Below are 20,068 nucleotides of genomic sequence, written 5' to 3'. Positions count from 1 at the left end.
AGGTTTTAATTAGATAAAAATTAGCAATAGTTTAAATTAGAAAATACAGTAATGGTGGGCGAATGGATTATGTAGTAGAAAATCCCATAGGAATACATGGGAATTCATAGAAATGAATAGGGATGATGCAATTTAGACAAGGTATTATATCACTTCCTGTGGGGAATTGTTATACCAATAAAATAAAAACCAGCAGGATCTTATTAAACGGGAAAAGGCAAAATGCCACATTTATTGTGAATACAGAAAGAATCATAGTAAGCAGTTAGTTGTAGCTATAACATTCCATTCAATTTCATATTTTTTCACACTTTCATACACACACACAGGTTCTGCAAGGTTGTTATCATAGTTACCAGCCTTAGAGTTGCTCATGCCAAGCCACTGGCCAGGTGGCCTGGACATTAGGAGGGAGCAGGGCCTTGTCAGATGCTCATCTGATGCTCCTGGAAGTGGGTTTGCAGAATCAGACCCCAAAGTTCTCACTTTCTAGAGTCTATTCTTATAGGAATTTCTTCCTATGCCAGTCTATGGGAATTGTTTCATTGTGCTGTTGTTGAATCAATCAGCAGATGGCACATTCCTGACGGCTCCGTGCTGCCAGATATTATCTTGTTCTTTGATTCTCCCATTCTTGAGGCTGTTGGGTGGATTCCAGTCTGCCCTCAGGGGATCCTCTGGTTATTTCCACTTGACACCTTCTTTGGCCGATGGACACTGGATTCTTAGGCTGACACCTCCCTGATCATTCAGTTATTATCCACACCAAGCATCCATCCACATACATCCTCTATCTCTATTTTAATCACAATTGTTAACAAAGCGAGATGAATACAACAAAAGGGCAGGGAGTCTCTGGGTGCTGTTTCTGTTCTTACAGAGTATTGCTTTGAGTCTCTCTCTGTGTGAGTAGTTGTTGTTACAAAGAATTGCTTTGAGAACAGACTCTGTCTTAGAATGTACTAACACAATTAGCAGCTTGCAAGTTTCACACAGAGAGGGAGAGAAACTGTACCAAAAACCAAGGGACCTTTTAATTAGTAATACCCTGGAATTTAAACTATGGGGAATCAAACTCATTTGTGATTTTAATACAGAACTTCTTTTATATGATCCAACAGAATGACTCAGCAAAACCCCATAGAAATATATTGTAGCCTAAAGAAACCAATGGGACTTCCAGACAGGAAAGAGCTAGAGTTCATCTAAATGTCATCTGATAAACCCCATAGGAATTCATTGAGCCCATAATTGGTAATTAGCATATGCTAATCTCTGGAAGCTGACTGGCTGAGCTTGAATGTCACCTATTAATACACATGACAAATTAGAATATGCAAATCCCTGAACGCTGATTGGTTGAATTATGATAATAAATGATTTAATGAGCTGCAAAATTGTGTATAAAGGCAACAGCCAGAGGCTAAAACTGTGTAGGTATAGGAACCAGCAGGAGAGTGGAATGCTTCTGGACACTTACCAGAAGATATCTGAGCAAGAGAAACCACCTGAAAAGCTGAAGGACTGCTTGGAAGCCAGCAACAGCAGCCTTATCAATGGTCGGTCGCTCCTGGCACCCTGCCAACAGAAGGCTCTTGCAGCAGCCCCGCAGCAGCAACCAATGGGCTCCGTTTCTCTTGCCTAAGGCTCTGTTTTACCTCAGGCTGAAGCAGCAGTGAACAGCCCAGCTGTTAACAACAGCCCACTTCAGAACAACGCTCCCCAAACAACGCTCTCAAAAAGAATTGACAGAGCAGAAGGGCCGTTCCGGTGATGAGTCAGAGGGATAGTAAGAAGCCTCTGTAAGTTAAGATCTTCCTCTGTTTTATCATCCTGAAGTCTGTGGGTTTCAAGTGCAAATAAAGCTGGATGTGTGTGGTTTGAGTGAGATCTCCCTACCTATCTGATAATTGCCTGATCAGCACTTATTGGATGTTTAGTGTTAAGTAATTAATATTAGAGTTAATCAATATACTATTACATGTTTACAATATATGCTTGACTGTTATATTGTTATAGAGTATTAAGTAAATGATATATTGTTAGATTATTGTGTTACAGAGTTAAGTGGAATTGTTATTGCTGTGTTGTTTTTATTTATTATGCTGCTTCCTTTACATTGTATCTGTAACTTTTCCTGTTTATTTTATTTTTACCTCTATCTCTCCTCTTTTATTGTAATACTTCACTTCTAAATACATTTTATTATTGTTTCAAAGAATTTACTGCTTGCTGCCTATTCTTGATCGGAGGGCTGTATCCGTGTCCTTTCAAGAGAAAGTTAGCTAGCTGCGGCTTTCTCTGGAAATTCCTTTAGGTTGCGGAAGATTGGCAAGGAGCTAAGTGTGGACTGAGTACGTGACTGGATGTAAGCAGAGGATGCAGGCAGTTTCAATGAACTTTGTCCGACAGACCCTGCCAAAAGATATTGTAGCATAGCTCAGCATATTTTTGCCTGTAAACAAGTCAGTTTATGTAATAAGCATAAATCATACATATAAGAATGTAACCAGCTGTTGACCCCATGTAATCCCGAGATAAGTGCGGAGAATATAGCACCGCAGAGGACTCCCCCACGGCGGAGTCCTGCCTTGTCAGCTGTCCCGAACAGCCAGAGTCCCCTGCAGCCCCTCCGCGCGTCCTAGGGGCTCCCTGCGCAGATTGGAGCGTAAGTCCTTCCTTCCTTCCTTCAATAAAGCATAATTTACTATTCTTAGGCCTGAGTGTCCTCCTTTCGCTGGTATCTCCCCCCTGGCCCTTGTGGGCACACTTGGCGTCACAAACAGGATACCAGTGGAGGGATGCCTCTTTGGGGAAGGAAGGATAAGGGGGAGGGAGAGAGCCACATCCCCGGGTGGCCCTCCACGGGACGGTGGGCACCAGTGGCTCACAAGCTGGCGGGGTTGGTTGCCCCCGCCGCATGGCCGGAGCTAGAGAAGGAGCCGGAGGTTACCCCTGTTAGGCTGGAGGAACTGATATCCAAGCTCTGGCTAGACAAAGTAGGAACCGCGGAGCAGAAAGCGGCGGGGGACCTGGGATGGGTCTTCCTGACCGCACTCCACGCGATGGACGAGGCACTGCTGGTTCAGTGCCAGAGGATAGGAAGATTAGAGGCTGATTTGCAGCAAGCAAACGAGGCCCATTCACTAACCCAAGAAGTCATCACTAGTACGGCCGAATGGGCCGCATGGTTAGAGCACCAATGTACGGTTATGGTGGCTTGCATTGTGAACCACCGGCGGCAGAAGGGAGGACGGCAAGACATGCGTCCCCTTTCCATACATGCACTGGTGCACAAAAACGACTGGGATCCAGAGACCTGGGATGGGGACATTTGGGAGACAAGCGAGGATGAATCCCCCGGGGAGGGGGACAGCAGGAAGGCAGGGGTGTACCCACAACTGCGGCCTGTTGTCGAGATGATATGAGGGACCGCATGGGGAGAATGATTAAACGGTAGGGAGGGATTTTATCCAGGAATATAAATCCTCCAAGATACAGGATTTCATGCAGCATTTCAAGCAGTGTCCCAAGGAACCACTGCTGGCCTGGCTGCTATGGTTGTGGGACGATGGAGCGAATGCGATTACCCTTACCCACCGCTGAGCAAGGCAGGACGGGCTCGCTGACCACAGACCCCCTCCTTCGTAGGAGTCTCAAGATAGGGGCCAACTCGGAGGCGAATTATCTGTATCCCTCCCTCATGGCATGGTTGACCATGGCTGTCAAAACCATCTGGAGCTCGCCCGCAGACATGGATGATGGGTTGGAACAGTGGGCCTTCATCCCAGAGGGGGTTAGCCAGCTCCGGCAGCTGGGCATGCTCACCGGCATCTTTGAGCATTTTGAAGGTCCTGACATCGTAGAGCTGACCCATACCATTCGCATCCGGCTTCTGCGGAACACCCCCACCACACACCTCAAGGCGATGATCCTGCCAATGGTTGGGGGGCCGTAGGGTCGGTGGGGGATGCAGCACAGCTCATGATGGAATTAACAGAAATTGACAGTATGACGAAAACCACAAAGCCGCGGCAGGTGAATGTGAAGCAAAAGGAGAGGGTTAGCTGCAATACTATGTTTAAAGACCTACTGAAAGCAGGGATTCCCCTGGGGGAAGTGGATGGGAAAGCCAATGCTTAGCTGTTAAAACACTGGTTACAGCTTAAGCCGGAACAGCGTACTAAGGAAAGGGTGGGGGCCCCGACAAAAGGGGGCCCCCAAAACAAGGTAGATGGCACCCCCTAGAAGCCCCAACTGTCTGCCCCACCGGCAGACTATATTGAATGGAAGCTGCCCGCCCAGTATTGACGGGGTTGTGGGTCCCCCTTGCCCCCCGCCCTGGAGTTAAGGCGCTATGTAGTGGGGGACCACCACCCTTATGTCCCAGTAGAGATCTACTGGCCTAGTGGGGGGCGACGAGTAATGACCCTTGTGGACACAGGACTGGAGGTGACTATATTGCATGGTACCCCGCCCCGGCAGGGCCGGTCGGTAACGGTGAGTGGCCTTGGAGGGGTGGACGTTCGGGCCACACCGATGCAGTTACGGCTGGCCATCGGGAAGGCCCCCCCCCCAATACGAGTCACTGTTTTAATCACCCCCATTCAGGAATACATATTGGGAATAGACCTCCTCCGAGGGCAGACCATAGATATCCAATGGGGACTCTTTTCCTTTGGGCGGCCACTGTATGTCCAAGCGGTTGTAACTATGCTGCGGGGGCATCCGCGGTGGGACCCTGTGATACTTCTGACCCCCACCTCAGTGATCAACACCAAACAGTATCGGATACCTGGTGGGCACAAGAAAATAAAAGCTACCGTTAAAGGTCTGCTCCAGGCAGACATCATTCGCCCCGCCATGAGTGCATTTAACAGCCCAATTTGGCCAGTCCGTAAAAAGGACGGAACCTGGCGCATGACAGTAGACTACTGCAACCTGAATAGGGTCACCCCAATCTTGACGGTGGCAGTTCCTGACATGGTCTCCATCATGGAGTGCCTTGCGACGTGAGTAGGGCAGTGGCATGTCGTGGTGGACTTGGCAAATGCCTCCTTCTTCATTGCCATTGCCCCCAGAGCCAGGATCAAATTGCCTTTACATGGGAGGATTGGCAGTACACGTTCACTGTGTTGCCTCGGGGTACAAGCATAGCCCTACCATCTGCCACCAGCTGGTTAGTCGAGACCTGGAGCAGGTGACTCTTCCAGAGGGAGTGGTACTAGAGCACTATACTGATGATGTCCTGCTGAGTGGGCCCCATGTGGTGGCACTCTCTGAGGCCAAGAACAATGTGTTGCAGGCCCTGGCAGCCAGGAGCTGGGCTGTCAACCCTAGTAAAATCCAGGGGGCCAGCCAGAAGGTGATCTTCTTGGGAAAATTTGGTCGGGGCCTCAACGTAAGATCCCACAAAAGGCCATTGAAACAATTACCCACTTCCCAGAGCCCACTAGCGTAAGCGTAATACCTTGGGTCTCCTTGGGTATTGGCGTACATTTATTCCCCATCTAGGGTACATCTTGCAGCCCATACAAGCAGTAGTCCAGAAGAAAGCCACGTTAGTTGGGGGGCCAAGCAGAATGCCGCATTCCAGCAGGCTAAAGAGGTGCTCAGCCAGCACACAGTGCTGAGCCCAGGCAGATGAGGCACCCCTTCGGACTCGAGGTGACGGTGGTTGACCACGTGGCGTCGTGGGGGCTGTGGCAGCAAACTTCATCTCGAAAGGAGCCCATAGGGTATTGGTCGCGATCACTATGAGGCTTGGCTGAGCATTATACCCACGCAATACCCCTTGAACAGCAGCTGCTTCCAGTAGTATGGGCCCTGCAGCAAACTGAGCCCATAACAGGTGCGGAGCCTGTAAAGGTGCGTACCCCGCTTCCGATTATGAGTTGGGTCCGGGATGAAAGCCCGCTCACATGGACTGGGGTAGCCCAGACCCAGACCCTATGGAAGTGGAAACACTACCTGCAGCTGCGTATGCAAATGACCCAGGCAAGCATTACTGATGCACATGCGCGGCTTCTGGGCACTGTCATATTCGAAGAACTGCCCTCCAGAGGCCAGCACACTTATGCCCCCCCCAGTTGAAGTACCTCTACCCCCCTGTACAGAGGCCCCTCCCTACACCTCCTTAACCGAGTGACAACAAGAGGTCGCGTGGTTCACTGATGGATCAGCCTCGTACAGGGTGGCAGAATGATCGTGGCGAGTAGCTGCATATAATCCCTGCCTTGAGGAAATACTGTTCGAAACCGGCCCTGGCCTGTCTAGCCAGCGGGCTGAGCTACGGGCAGCATTCATGACCATCACAGAGAACCCAGGGCCCCTTTATCTGTATATGGATAGCTGGGCAGTCTACAAAGGTGTGACACACTGGATGGCCATCTGGCATGCAGCTGGCTATAAGGTGCATGACAAACCCCTTTGGGGTTACGACATGTGGCCTGACATTTGGGATGCCTGTAGCCAGAGGCCCATTGCTGTCCATCATGTAGACACCCACCTCACGGGGGAATCGGAGGAGGCCCGGTTCAATAAAGAGGTAGATGACATAGTCACAGTATATGTAGTAGCTGCCCCCAGCCTGGCCGAGTGGATACATCAAAAGAGTGGTCATCTGGGAGGGGAAAAAGCAATGCAATGGGCCACCAATCGTGGCTTGCAGACCACGATTGGTGCAGAGCGGGATGCCCGTTAGCATTGCCCACAGTGTACCAGGCTCACCCCCCAGAGCTTAAAAGCAGAGAAGGGGTACCTGAAGCGAGGTCAGAAACCTGGGGAAGTATGGCAGGTGGACTACATCATCCCGCTGTCTGAAAGTCAGCAACATAAATACATGCTAACTGCAGTAGACACATTTTCAGGTCTGCTCTTTGTATACCCATGTGCAAGTACCACACAGGAGCAGACTATAAAGGGGTTGGAAGAACTCATCCACTACTACGGATCCCCCCTCGAGGTGCAAAGTGACCAGGGAACCCATTTTACAGGAATGGAAATAAGAGAATGGGCTGGGGTATGGGGGATTGCGTGGGTGTTCCACATCGCATACCGGGTGCAGGGCTCATTGAACGCATGAATGACTTGCTTAAAGAACAGTTATGCAAACTATCTCCCACTGAATCCCGGGCTGGGTGGAGCTGTAATCTTCACCAGGCCATGGCTGCGCTCAATGACAGCCCTCTGTATGGCTCCACCCTGTACACTAGATTCACGGGGGAGGTCACTGAGTGGCCACGAGTGTTGCGAGTGCAGCGCCTGCACCCGCAAGCCCACCTCCCTATTCGGGCCATCCTGGAAAGTGCTGGTCTAGATCGGTGGGTCCCTCAAGAGGGCCTCACTCTACAGCCCAATAGCTGGAACCTTGTATGTACTGGCTTAGCCATAGGACTACCACAAGTCTATTATGGGCACATTGCCCCACGCAGCAGTCTGGCCCTTAAGGGCATAGATGTTGCAGGAGGAGTAATCGATGCTGACTATACCGGGGAGGTTAAGGTGCTTTTGGTTGACAATGGCCCACAGGCAGTAACCCTTCCCCAAGGTGAACGTATTGTGCAGTTGATTTGCGAGCGCATTGGGTTGCCTGATGTACGGGAAGTGGATGCACTTGTACCCACCACTCGAGCAGGAGGGTTTGGCTCGACTGGATGTACAGTTTGGGTCCATGACCCCACCAAACATAACCCGCTCGAAGGGGAAATCCTAGCTGATGGTCTCGGAGACACTCACCTCGTACTGCTAAAAGGGGAAGACGCCCCAATTTATGTGCCCTCTAAGACTCTTTCTTCCAGGCAACCATAATTGCCGCACTGCAGTTTGGGCGGGTCTGTGGAGTGTCCTGGTTGCGCCACCTGAAGGCATTACACCTGTGATGGCCCTACAGCCTGTTCTCTACGGCATAATCCTCGAACTAATTTTAGCTTCAATAGGTGCCCAAGCCACATGGCACCACAACTCGGCTGTCCAGTGGATGCAATCGGTAGAACTAGCAGGTAACAAATCGGACTGTTGGTACTGCGCACATGCCCCCCAATTGGCAAGCGCTGGCATTCCATGGGCTGCAGTGCTGGAGAATGAATCCTGGGCCCTTAACGACACCACTTTTTTCACTTAGTATAACGTAATGACCCCTTACCAGCACCAAGGGACACCGGTAGTGATACTGGAGGATGCATATTGGTGTGTTCAGCGGCCTTCGGCGATGGATGCCACTCGTCCCGTCGGAAATTTTCCCCTTTCCTCGTGTGCAGTGATAGCAGAATACCTGCCAGACACCGGGGAATTTAACGTTACTGCTGGCCCACCAGAAATGCACAGTGAGTGGATGGCCGGAGAGGCGTGGGTCTCGAGTGATAATTGCTCCAGTTCCTCTGAAACCAATTTGACTTATACCAATGGTACCACCCTCTGCGATCAGAGTACTACATACCCGTGGTTTTCTATATTCCTACAATGCCAGTGCCCCCTTATGGAGAACGCCCCTCAGCACAATTAGGTGCGGGCAAACCCCACGTGCACATTACTGGTCTCAATGTAACCAAAGCTCTGATAGTTGGTGTCGCAATGCCTCAGATGACACATGGCTCCCCACGGAAGGAGTGCCAGGGCTGTAGTGGCTATGCAGCCGTCAGGCATATAAAACCTTACCCAACCAATGGTGTGGACAGTGCACATTGGGACGGCTCCTCCCCCATACGTATGGAATGCAAACCATGCACACTCATGCACTGCATAATTACATATTGGTGGCACGTCCACGGCGGAGCCCAAACCCCATTGTGCAGAGACCCACGGGTTTCCATCAGTTTGTCCGCGCCTTCCTCCCCTGGCTAGGGGTGGCTGAACTGGAGCGGGTTATGGTAAATATCTCAGCCACGTTAGAGGTTATAGAGAATAATACCATAGATGCAATTCAAGCCGTACAATTAGAAGTAGCTTCTTTGTCGCAAGGTGTATTACAGAATCGTATGGTGTTGGACTACTTATTAGCCGCTCAAATTGGCATTTGTGCCTAGATTAATGAAAGTTGTTGTTTTTACTCAAATCAGGCTAAGCGCATCGAGACTGATGTTCATAATATGATGGATCACTTGAAAGTGTTACATGACGTGGGCTCTGAGGATTCTGTATGGGATGACTCTTGGCGGTGGCTAACCTCCTGGCTTCTGGATCTCAGCGCCTGGGGGAGACACATCGGGTTCCTGCTATTGATTGGACTACTGGGTTTTGTATGTGTGTTTGTCATTCTTCAATGCTGCGTGAATTGCTCCCCCGCCATCCTGGCCCAACTAGTAACCCCCAAAACTACTGGTGGCAGTAACTAATACATCTCAGTCCGCCAAGGGGTGGAGTGTAGGGGCAAGGTTGTGGAAGATTGGCAAGGAGCTAAGTGGTAGACTGAGTACGTGACTGGATGTAAGCAGAGGATGCAGGCAGTTTCAATGAACTTTGTCTGACAGTCCCAGCCAAAAGATATTGTAGCATAGCTCAGCATATTTTTGCCTGTAAACAAGTCAGTTTATGTAATAAACATAAATCATACATATAAGAATGTAACCAGCTGTTGACCCCATGTAACCCCGAGATAAGCGCAGAGAATATAGCACTGCAGAGGACTCCCCACCTGTGGAGTCCTGCCTGGTCAGCTGTCCCGAACGACCAGAGTCCACTGCAGCCCCTCCGCGCGTCCTAGGGGCTCCCCGTGCAGATTGGAGCGTAAGTCCTTCCTTCCTTCAATAAAGCATAGTTTACTATTCTTAGGCCTGAGTGTCCTCCTTTCGCTGGTATCTCCCCTGCAGCCCTTGCGGGCACAGCGGACCACAACCTTAATTACCGAAATAGATAGAGTAAGATAATTGGTTTCAAATCTTCTGGTAACAATGTATCAGCCTGGCAGATTAGTACTGCCACTTTGAAAATAAGAAAGGAAATATGTGGAAATGTCTCTTCCTGGTCCTTCTCCATCTTGGTAGCCTCATTTCATAAGTTTTTTTATATTATAATTTTTAGTCTTGAGTCTACCATATATCCCTGGCACTGCCATGAATCAATGAGTTTAAGATAAGCACTGCTAAATATAAAGCTTACAATTAATACTACACTGGATTAAAGTGTATTCACATTCAAGGAGAATGTGAAAGGAGAGTGAGGGTGGGGACAGATGTTCCTACCTGATGGTGTGGGCTCTGCCTAAGAGTCCTAGAGGCCATTTGACCTTCCTTCTCTACACTCTTTAAAGACAGAGCTGATTAGAGTCATTGGAGAGTCTTCTGTTTTGTTGAGTGCTCACTAAATTTGTTAGTCTCTAAGGTACCACAAGTACTCCTGTTCTTTTCACTAGAGCTGAAATCACTGACAACCAGGTCTAAGTGCTAAGTCTTAGGCCTGCTGTGGGGCAGCATACCAGTGAAAGACTGCACAGCCTGCACTAGCAGGGAGGTTCTACATTAACTGCTGAAATTACTGAGAGCTGGATTAAGTGGTGGGACCTTGTCATAAATATAAAGGGAAGGGTAAACCCCTTTGAAATCCCTCCTGGCCAGGGGAAAGCTCCTCTCACCTGTAAAGGGTTAAGAAGCTAAAGGTAACCTCGCTGGCACCTGACCAAAATGACCAATGAGGAGACAAGATACTTTCAAAAGCTGGGAGGAGGGAGAGAAACAAAGGGTTTGTGTGTCTGTCTGTAGTCGTCTTGGCCGGGGACAGAACAGGAATGGAGTCTTAGAACTTTTAGTAAGTAATCTAGCTAGGTATGTGTTAGATTATGATTTCTTTAAATGGCTGAGAAAAGAATTGTGCTGAATAGAATAACTATTTCTGTCTGTGTATCTTTTTTGTAACTTAAGGTTTTGCCTAGAGGGGTTCTCTATGTTTTTGAATCTAATTACCCTGTAAGATATCTACCATCCTGATTTTACAGGGGGGATTTCTTTATTTCTATTTACTTCTATTTTTTATTAAAAGTCTTCTTGTAAAACACTGAATGCTTTTTCATTGTTCTCAGATCCAAGGGTTTGGGTTTGTGGTCACCTATGCAAATTGGTGAGGCTTTTTATCCAACATTTCCCAGGAAAGGGGGGGTGCAAGTGTTGGGAGGATTGTTCATTGTTCTTAAGATCCAAGGGTCTGGGTCTGTAGTCACCTAGACAAATTGGTGAGGCTTTTTACCAAACCTTGTCCAGGAAGTGGGGTGCAAGGTTTTGGGAAGTATTTTGGGGGGAAGGACGCGTCCAAACAGCTCTTCCCCAGTAACCAGTATTAGTTTGGTGGTGGTAGCGGCCTGTCCAAGGTGTAATATTTTGTACCTTGGGGAAGTTTTGACCTAAGCTGGTAAAGATAAGCTTAGGAGGTTTTTCATGCAGGTCCCCACATCTGTACCCTAGAGTTCAGAGTGGGGGAGGAACCTTGACAGACCTGAAGACTTGGTGTCAGAGAGGCTGCAGCAGAGAGAGCAACAGGGCAGCAGTGGAGTGAATGGCAGCCCAGTGGGCAGCGACCCAGAGTGAACAATAGCAACTGTGAGCCAGTTGCAGTGCTGTTGGCAGCAGCTGAGACACCGCTCACTGGGGTGGAAGGTGAACTCATGTGAAGGCACTTCTGAACTCTGGGTCTTCATTGACCCAGGACAGCAACTGTGAGTGGGGTGCAGTGGAGGGAGAGGGAAGTGGCGTATTAAAGGGACCTTTGTTTGTTGGACTTTCACCCTTCAAGGTGAGAAACTGAGGTGAAGGATACTGCCCAACATACTGTGGAGTACGTGTTTTGCTTATGATCTCAAGTTTTTGAATATGGTTGTAGTGTTTTCCCAAACTTATGCTTGATTCTCTTTCCCTTTTAATAAAAGTTCTTGTTTGCTATATACAGACTCAGTGCTTTTGAGTAAGGAAGTATTGCCTCTTAGACATGCCCAGGTGTGGTGTTAAATTTCCCCAGCTTACGGGTTGGGAGCTTGAGCTGGCTAATAGGAATCCCTAGATAGTGAACCCAGCCCTTGTTGCTACTGACTTCACCTGGCAGGAAGGTTACATATATTCCTCACCTACATTAACAAGTCTATACAAGATGATCCCTTGAATGTTTCCATCATAATAATCCCTAACTCTTTCTATAAATAAAATAACTGGATACTAATTGCTCAGTACATACCGTTCAGTCTTACCATATATGATTTGAGATTGGCATTTTAGCTGGTAAATGTTGTCATGACTGTATCTGCTAAGGCATAATTGCAAGGGTGTGTGGTATGAATAAGCCCAGGTATTTTTGGTAGTCATTTAATAGGCGGTTATTATGCCAGGAGATTGGTCATCATGTTGGAATACTAGGGAAAGTCCAGATTACTGGAAGAGAGTGTTAATGTTGTGCTAAGAGTGCTAAATCCTGACATCGATCCTGAATAAAATAATGGAAAAGATGATACAGGATTCAATTAATATAGCATTAAATAGTAGGAATATAAGGTCAGTCAACATGGTTAGAAAAGAGGGCTTGTCAAACAAACCTAATTTAATTATTTGAGGAGATTACAAATGTTGTTGATAAAAGTAACTGTGAAGACATAATATACTTAGACTATTGTATTTGTTTGACTTAGTACTACACAATATTCCGACTAAAAAAAATTAGCACTATACATTATCAAAGTAGTACACATTAAATGGATTAAGAACTAGCTAACTATCAGATCTCAAAAATTAGTTGTTAAAGGGGAATCATTATCAAATGAGGTGTTTCTAGTGGGGTTCTGCAGGGACTAGGCCTGAACCTATTCAACATTTTCATCATTGATCTGGAAGTAAATATAAAATCATTGCTGATAAAATTTGAAGATGACAAATATAAGTGGCATGGTAAATAGTAATGAGGACTGGGCAATCATATAAAGTGATCTGGATTGTTTGGAAAGATGGGCCTATTCAAACTCAAAATGAATTTTAATTGAGTTAAGTATAAAGTTACACATTTGGAGCAAGGAATACAGGCCAGTCCTATGGAACTGGGGACTGTATCCTGGAAAGCAGTGACTTAGGAATCATAGTGGACAAACGACTCAAAAGGGCTAGTGTGATACTTGGATGTAGAAACAGGGGAGTAGCAAATAGGCATTGGAAGGGGGGGGGGCAATACTATAATACTGTGTATAGTTCAGCTTTTAAAAAGGATGTTGAAAATTTGGAGAGGGTGCAACAAAGAGCCACAAAAATGACTTAAGGGCTGGAGAAAATATTTTCCTTTGAGAGATTTAAAGAGGTCAGTCTGTCTAGTTTATCAAAAAGATGATTTAGAAATGAATGGATTACAGTCTGTAAGTACCTTCACTGGGAGAAAATACTGGTTCTAATGGGCTGTTTAACTTAGTGAAGAAAGGCATAACAGAGGTAATTGGCTGGAAGGTGAAGCCAGACAAATTCAAAATGGAAATAAGTCTTTAACTGTGTGGGTGATTAACCACTGGAATAAACTATCAAGGGAAGTGGTAGTATCTCCCTCTCCTGAAGTCTTCAGATCAAGACTGGATGCCTTTCTGGAAAATATGCTTTAGCCAAACATAATTTTGGGGTATATTAACAGTAGCATTGTATGTAAGACATGGGAGGTAATTGTCCCACTCTACTCAGCATTGATGAGGCCTCAGCTGGAGTTCTCTGTCCAGTTCTGGGAGCTACACTTTTAGGAAATATGCAGACAAACTGGAGAGAGTCCAGAAGAGAGCAACAAAAATAATTAAAGGTTTAGAAAACTGACCTATGAGGAAAGATTAAAAAACCATGCGTGTTTAGTCTTGAGGAAAGACAACTGAGTGGGGACCTGGCAACAGTCTTCAAATATGTTCAGGACTGTTATACAGAGAATAGGTCTCCATGTCCACTGAAGGTAGGACAAGAAGCAATGGGCTTAATCTGCAGCAAGGGAAATTTAGGTTAAATATCAGGAAACACTTTCTAAGGGTTTCTAAGGGTGGTTAAGCTCTGGAATAGGCTTCCAAGGGAGATTGCAGAATCCCCAGTATTGGTAGTTTTTAAGAACAAACATATATCAAGGATGGCCTAGGTTTATTTGGTTCTGCTTCAGAGCAGAGAGCTGGACTTGATAACTTCTCCAGATCACTTCCAGCCCTACATTTCTATGATTCTATGACCTATGATGTACAGGAAATCAGAGTAGATGATCTAATGGTCCCTTCTGACCTTAAACTCTATGAAACCATAAATGTTCTCTGCAGTGCAAAAGTGATGCTGATGAATACTAAATAGGGAAAGTGAAATTGTTCATTAGAAGCAAATAATGGAAAACCTCAGCCAAATCACTGGCCCAAACCAAAGCCTTTTGAATATTTAGGTAAGTACTCTTGCCATAGTGATGGGCCTCAGTGCACTGCTGCACCCTTTCTGGTCTCCCTGAATGCACACTTTCGGGGCTTGGGCCTCTTACCTTTACTTATTTTGGAGTGGAATTTCATGATTATTCCACTCTTAGACCATTCCCGTATATACCAACACATCACCTGGTATATACTAACCAGTTATCACTCTACAGTTGGATTGGATTCGGAGCACCTATATTTCCTCTCTTCAGGAACCTTTGATCTGTGATATAGTGACCCAACAGCCTTCTTAAAACAATATATTTTTTTAGTAGTTGGGAAAAAGCAGTAGAGAAAAAGGATTTTAAAAACAACAGGCTACATGCATATTTAGTCTCACTTAATCTTAAGGGTCAATACAAGCAAATTAGATGGGCTTTCTTTTTAAGTTACAGGAATAGCACAGAGCAATCTTATGTTCTCCTAGGAAACTCAGATCCTTCTGTGAACCTGAGAGTTTCTCATTATGGTTCTCTCAGTCTGACCCACTCTGTTCAAACTGGTTTCACTGCTCCCTAAGGAGATTGGGTTAGAGCCATGAAGGCTACTCGTTCTGGCACTCTCTCTTAAGTCTAAGCTATTAGACGACTTAAGTCTAAGCTATTAGATGACTATCAAATAAGGCTTCCTTTCCTTCTCCTCAAGTGGATAGGCTCTACTACCCAGAAAAAATCCCTAGGGTGAAATATCTACCCCCATTTATGGTACAGATGGACCACAGTAGTGCCAGAACCAGATACAATAGTAACAGTTACAAAAGAACACCACAACGTTTGTCATAATATCCCATACCGAGAGCTCCATGTCTGATCCAAGCAGTGTTTTGCCTCCAAATACTCCTTCACCTTTATTGATATCCCACAAATCCACTTCAGGATTTAAACAGGCGTGGCGTATCCTGTGCTGGATGATGATCTCATCCATTCTTGCATGTTTTGGAGCTTCCCTAGGATCAAAGGGTCTGAAAGAATTATGGGTCTTCTCTGATGTAAGGAAGCTCAGGAGCACCTGGGATATGAAGACAGCAAAATAGTACTATGGAGATTGCCAGACCTGATAAAATCTAAGTGCATCTGTAACATTAGCAAAGGAGGGGAGGACAGAAAGGAAGGCTGGAATAGGATTTAGGTGATGGGGAGTGAAGAGAAAGAGGCATCTGGGGGCTGGGGTGGGCTAGGAAAATCACATATCCCCAGTTTTAGAATGGAACAGTAAGAGTGGGGATCTCCTAGGTTGTTACTTATCTGGAAAGGAAGCAGGTTTTTGGAATAGTTGAGGGGAATTGGGGGAGGGATTGTTGAGTCAATGAAAGGGAGTAAGGTTTAGTTATGTTGAGATTAAAGACACAGACAGAAGACCGCAATAAGACAAGGTTAACTTTGAATAACCATCCACACATTGGTATTCTCCTCTACACAGTACTAGCAACCCTTTTGAGATGCAACCCTCAGTATTATTGAGATATAAACACAACTAACCAGGAGCTAGGCCAAAAAAAGTCTAACCAGTTGGACATCATCTTTATCTGCCCAAATATCTGTTTCAGACTCCAGCAGGGGGAGAAGGGAATCTTCACACTGGCGGAAGGTAACTCCAAGCCACATGAAAGAACAAGGTTTGTAGGCTCACTGCTTATCACATGGTGATCTGCCAGCATCCAATGGTGAAAAGATGATGAGTGAGCTTGAAGAAACCATTAGCTTTGTTTGTTCCTGACATCCTATAGAATCCAGTTTGAACTAGTATATGCACCCTTGTCCAGGGAAGCAGCTTCTCTGGAGATATTACAGCTTGAGTGAATTTGCCTTATCACCCATTGCTGGTTTCTTATTTACCCTTCCCAGGGACATACATACAATTCCACAATAAACACACAGACAAGTGCATTGTCAGTAAAATGGACTCCAAAGATTTTTAAACTAATTCAGTGAGGTTTAATTTAATTGAATTAAGTCCATTCAGGATATCGTGGGAAATTATCAGTTTGTCGCACCTGCAGCACCACATTATTCTCACTTTTCTTACCACCAAACAGACCAGTCATCCCAATTCTATTCACAGTGGTGGTCGGAGCTAGTGCCCTGTTATGGAAATATTGTGGGGGCTGGTGTATGTTTCAGCCCTCAGTACTGCACCAATGTTTTCTGACCCCACAATATCTCACAGAAGTGAGAGCAGGAACCAGAGGAGGGAATAGATGCTGTGGTGCATGGGAATGAGCCAGCCAGCAGGGAGCAGATAGCAACAGGTCTCCCCTCCCAATCATCTTATCACTCATCTGGACACAGTGGCTATGCCAGCCAGGGCTAACATGCACAGTGACTGTGTAGGGGTGACACAATGTCTGCCCCTGACAGCTGGGAGAGGCAATTCATAATCATAGAAGTTTAGGGTTGGAAGAGACCTCAGGAGGTCACCTAGTCCAACCCCCTGCTCAAAGCAGGACCAACACCAACTGAATTATCTCAGCCAGGGCTTTGTCAAGCTAGGCCTTAAAAGCCTCTCAGGATGGAAATTCCACCACCTCCCTCGGTAACCCATTCCAGTGCTTCACCACCCTCCTAGTGAAATGGTTTTTCCTAATATCCAACCTAGACCTCCCGCATTGCAACTTGAGACCATTACTCCTTGTTCTGTCATCAAATCCCCCCTCACTCTTCTCTTCTGCAGACTAAATAAGCCCAGTTCCCTCAGCCTCTCCTCGTAAGTCATGTGCCCCAGCCCCCTGACCATTTTCATTGCCCTCCGCTGGACTCGCTTCAATTTGTCCACATCCTTTCTGTCCTGCGGACCCCAAAACTGGACTCAATACCACATATGTTGCCAAATAGAGGGGAATAATCACTTCCCTCAGTCTGCTGGTAATGCCCCTACTAATGCAGCCCAATATGCCGTTAGCCTTCCTGGCAAAAAGGGCACACTGCTGACTCATATCTAGCTTCTCATTCACTGTAATCCCCAGGTCCTTTTCCGCAGAACAGCTGCTTAGCCAGTCGGTCCCCAGCCTGTACGGGTGCATGGGATTCTTCCGCCCTAAGTACAGGACTCTGCACTTGTCCTTGTTGAACCTCATCAGATTTCTTTTGGCCCAATCCTCCAATTTGTCTAGGTCACTCTGTACCCTATCCCTACCCTCCAGCGTATGTACCTCTCCCCTGAGCTTAGTGTCATCCATGAACTTGCTGACGGTGCAATCTATCCCATCGTCCGGATCATTAATAAAGATGTTGAACAAAACTGGCCTCAGGACAGACCCCCGGGGCACTCCGCTTGATACCGGCTGACAACTAGACATCGAGCCAATGATCACTACCCATTCAGCCTGACAATCTAGCCAGGTTTCTATCCACCTGATAGTCCCTTTGGCCAATCCATACTTTTTTAACCTCCTGGCAAGAATACTATGGGATACTGCATCAAAAGCTTTGTTAAAGTCAAGATATATCATATCCACCACTTTCCCCATATCCACAGAGCCAGTTATCTCACCATAGAAGAAAATCAGGTTCGTCAGGCATGACTTGCCCTTGGTGAATCCATGTTGACAGTTCCTGATCACCTTTCTCTCCTCCAAAGGCTTCAAAATGGTTTCCTTGAGGATCTGCTCCATGATTTTTCCAGGGACTGAAGTGAGACTCACTGGTCTGTAGTTCCTCAGGTTTTCCTTCTTCCCTTTTTTAAAGATGAGCACTATATTTGCCTTTTTCCAATCATTCGGGACCTTCCCCGATCGCCACGAGTTTTCAAAGATAATCGCCAATGGCTGTGCAATCACATCAGCCATTCCCTCAACACTCTTGGATGCATTAGATCTGGACCCACGGACTTGAGCACATCCAGCTTTTCTAAATAACCTGTTCTTTCACCACTGAGGGCTGCTCACCTGCTCCCCATACTGTGTTGCCCACGACAGCAGTGAGGGAGCTGACCTTGCCTGTGAATACCAAGGCAAAAGCAGCATTGAATACTTCAGCTTTTTCTACATCATCTGTCACTAGGTTGCTTCCCTCATTCATTAAGGGTCCCACGCTTTCCCTGATCTTTTTCTTGTTGCTAATGTAACCCTTCTGCCCGTCAGAGTTGGCAGCAACAAGGGCCGGGTTCAGTATCTAGGGGTTCCATTCCAATAACACAATGCAAAACCGGCTCGAGCCCCCACCCAGTGACCTGGAACAAATATATACCACCCCCGCTGGGTGCCTCCAAGAGGCAATACTTCCCCTCTCGCAAGCACATAGTCTGAGTGTAGCAAAAAGCCTTTTAATAACAGAGAGAAACAATGTGGCATTATGTTGGGGAAACACCACCAACAGGATTCATAATACAACCCATGAGCAAAAAACCCACCCCAAGCAAATTGGGGCGTGTCCTTTCCCTTTGGTTCTTGAGTCCAGCAACCCCAAATCACCCAAAGTCCCAAAAGTCCAATGACCCAAAAGTCTCTGTCCCTGGTCAGGGCAGCCCCAGAGTTCAAAAGTTTATCTGCGGAGCTTTACCTCCCAACCTGGGTGGAGATGGGACGGGGGTAAGAGGCACCTTACATGATCTGAAGCTGACCGCCCCACAGCTCCATAGGCCTTCGCTCCGCCAGTCGCCCCACAAACTCCTTCACTCAGCTCCGCTCCGCTGCTCCACCAGCTGCTCCGCTCCACGTCCCACCAGCAGCTCCCGCCGTCCTACGCACTGCTCCACCAGCCTGTCCACAAGGCACTCCAGCCGTCCCACAAACTGCTCCACAATATATCTTCAGGCTCCCCCACTACTTAACACAACACTCAGTGATTTCAGCTCTTAGGTGAATTCAGCTTGTAGTAGGGGAGCCTCAGTACTCATGCACCATTAGCCCAAAGTGAGCTCAGCAGCCTGTAACTAGACTCCTAATGGAATCAAAATTAGCTCTGATATTCCACAGTGGAGAGAGGAGGAAGTGCAATTAGCATGTAAGGCCCTCACTAAGGGGCCCATGCCACCAAATATTAATACTTGTCCCCAGCCTCTCTCAATTCACAGAGTTTTGGAACCCATGACCCTTGCCTAGCGAGTGCTACTCAGTTGATGGTGAGTCCCTCCATCATAATAAAAGGCCACGTACAGTTCCAAGCACAGTTCCCATAATCAGGGTAATAACAATTTATTCTTCCTGCCCCAATAACAGAGACACTGGGGATCCCACAGCAGCCAAAGTGACCATTTGGGCAGCTATGGTCTCATTCTAGGCATGGTGGGTGTGCCTATGCAAATGAGATCGGCCCCTGAAGTGCTTTTCCACAACTTGCCACACCTCACCACCAGATGTCAGGGTGGAGTTCATCCTGACACTGCTTACATCAACATACCTGTAGAAACCCTTCTTATTACCTTCACATCCCTTGCTAGCTGCAACTCCAATTTTGTTTTGGCCTTCCTGATTACACCCCTGCATGCTCGAGCAATATCTTTATACTTCTCCCTAGTCATCTGACCAAGTTTCCACTTCTTGTAAGCTTCCTTTTTGCGTTTAAGCTCACTGAAGATTTCACTGTTAAGCTAAGCTGGTCGCCAGCCATGTTTGCTATTTTTTCTGCACATCAGGATGGTTTGTTCCTGCACCATCAATAAGGATTCTTTAAAATACAGCCAGCTTTCCTGGACTCCTTTCGCCCTCATATTAGCCTTCCAGGGGATCCTGCCTATCAGTTCCCTAAGGAGTCAAAGTCT

The 20,068-nt window shown here is 46.9% G+C and overlaps 1 protein-coding gene across 1 annotated transcript; it reads left to right on the top strand.

Moving 5' to 3' along the window:
• The first annotated feature begins 7,011 nt into the window (after positions 1–7,011).
• Positions 7,012–7,809, top strand: LOC140905482 (uncharacterized). The gene has a single exon (XM_073328949.1). It carries the CDS (start codon positions 7,012–7,014, stop codon positions 7,807–7,809), a length of 798 nt encoding a protein of 265 aa, XP_073185050.1.
• The last annotated feature ends 12,259 nt before the right edge of the window (positions 7,810–20,068 follow it).

This window comes from Lepidochelys kempii, chromosome 1 (assembly GCF_965140265.1).
Source record: "Lepidochelys kempii isolate rLepKem1 chromosome 1, rLepKem1.hap2, whole genome shotgun sequence".
Lineage (NCBI taxonomy): Eukaryota > Metazoa > Chordata > Testudines > Cheloniidae > Lepidochelys > Lepidochelys kempii.
This window is presented reverse-complemented; position numbering and strand designations above follow the sequence as displayed.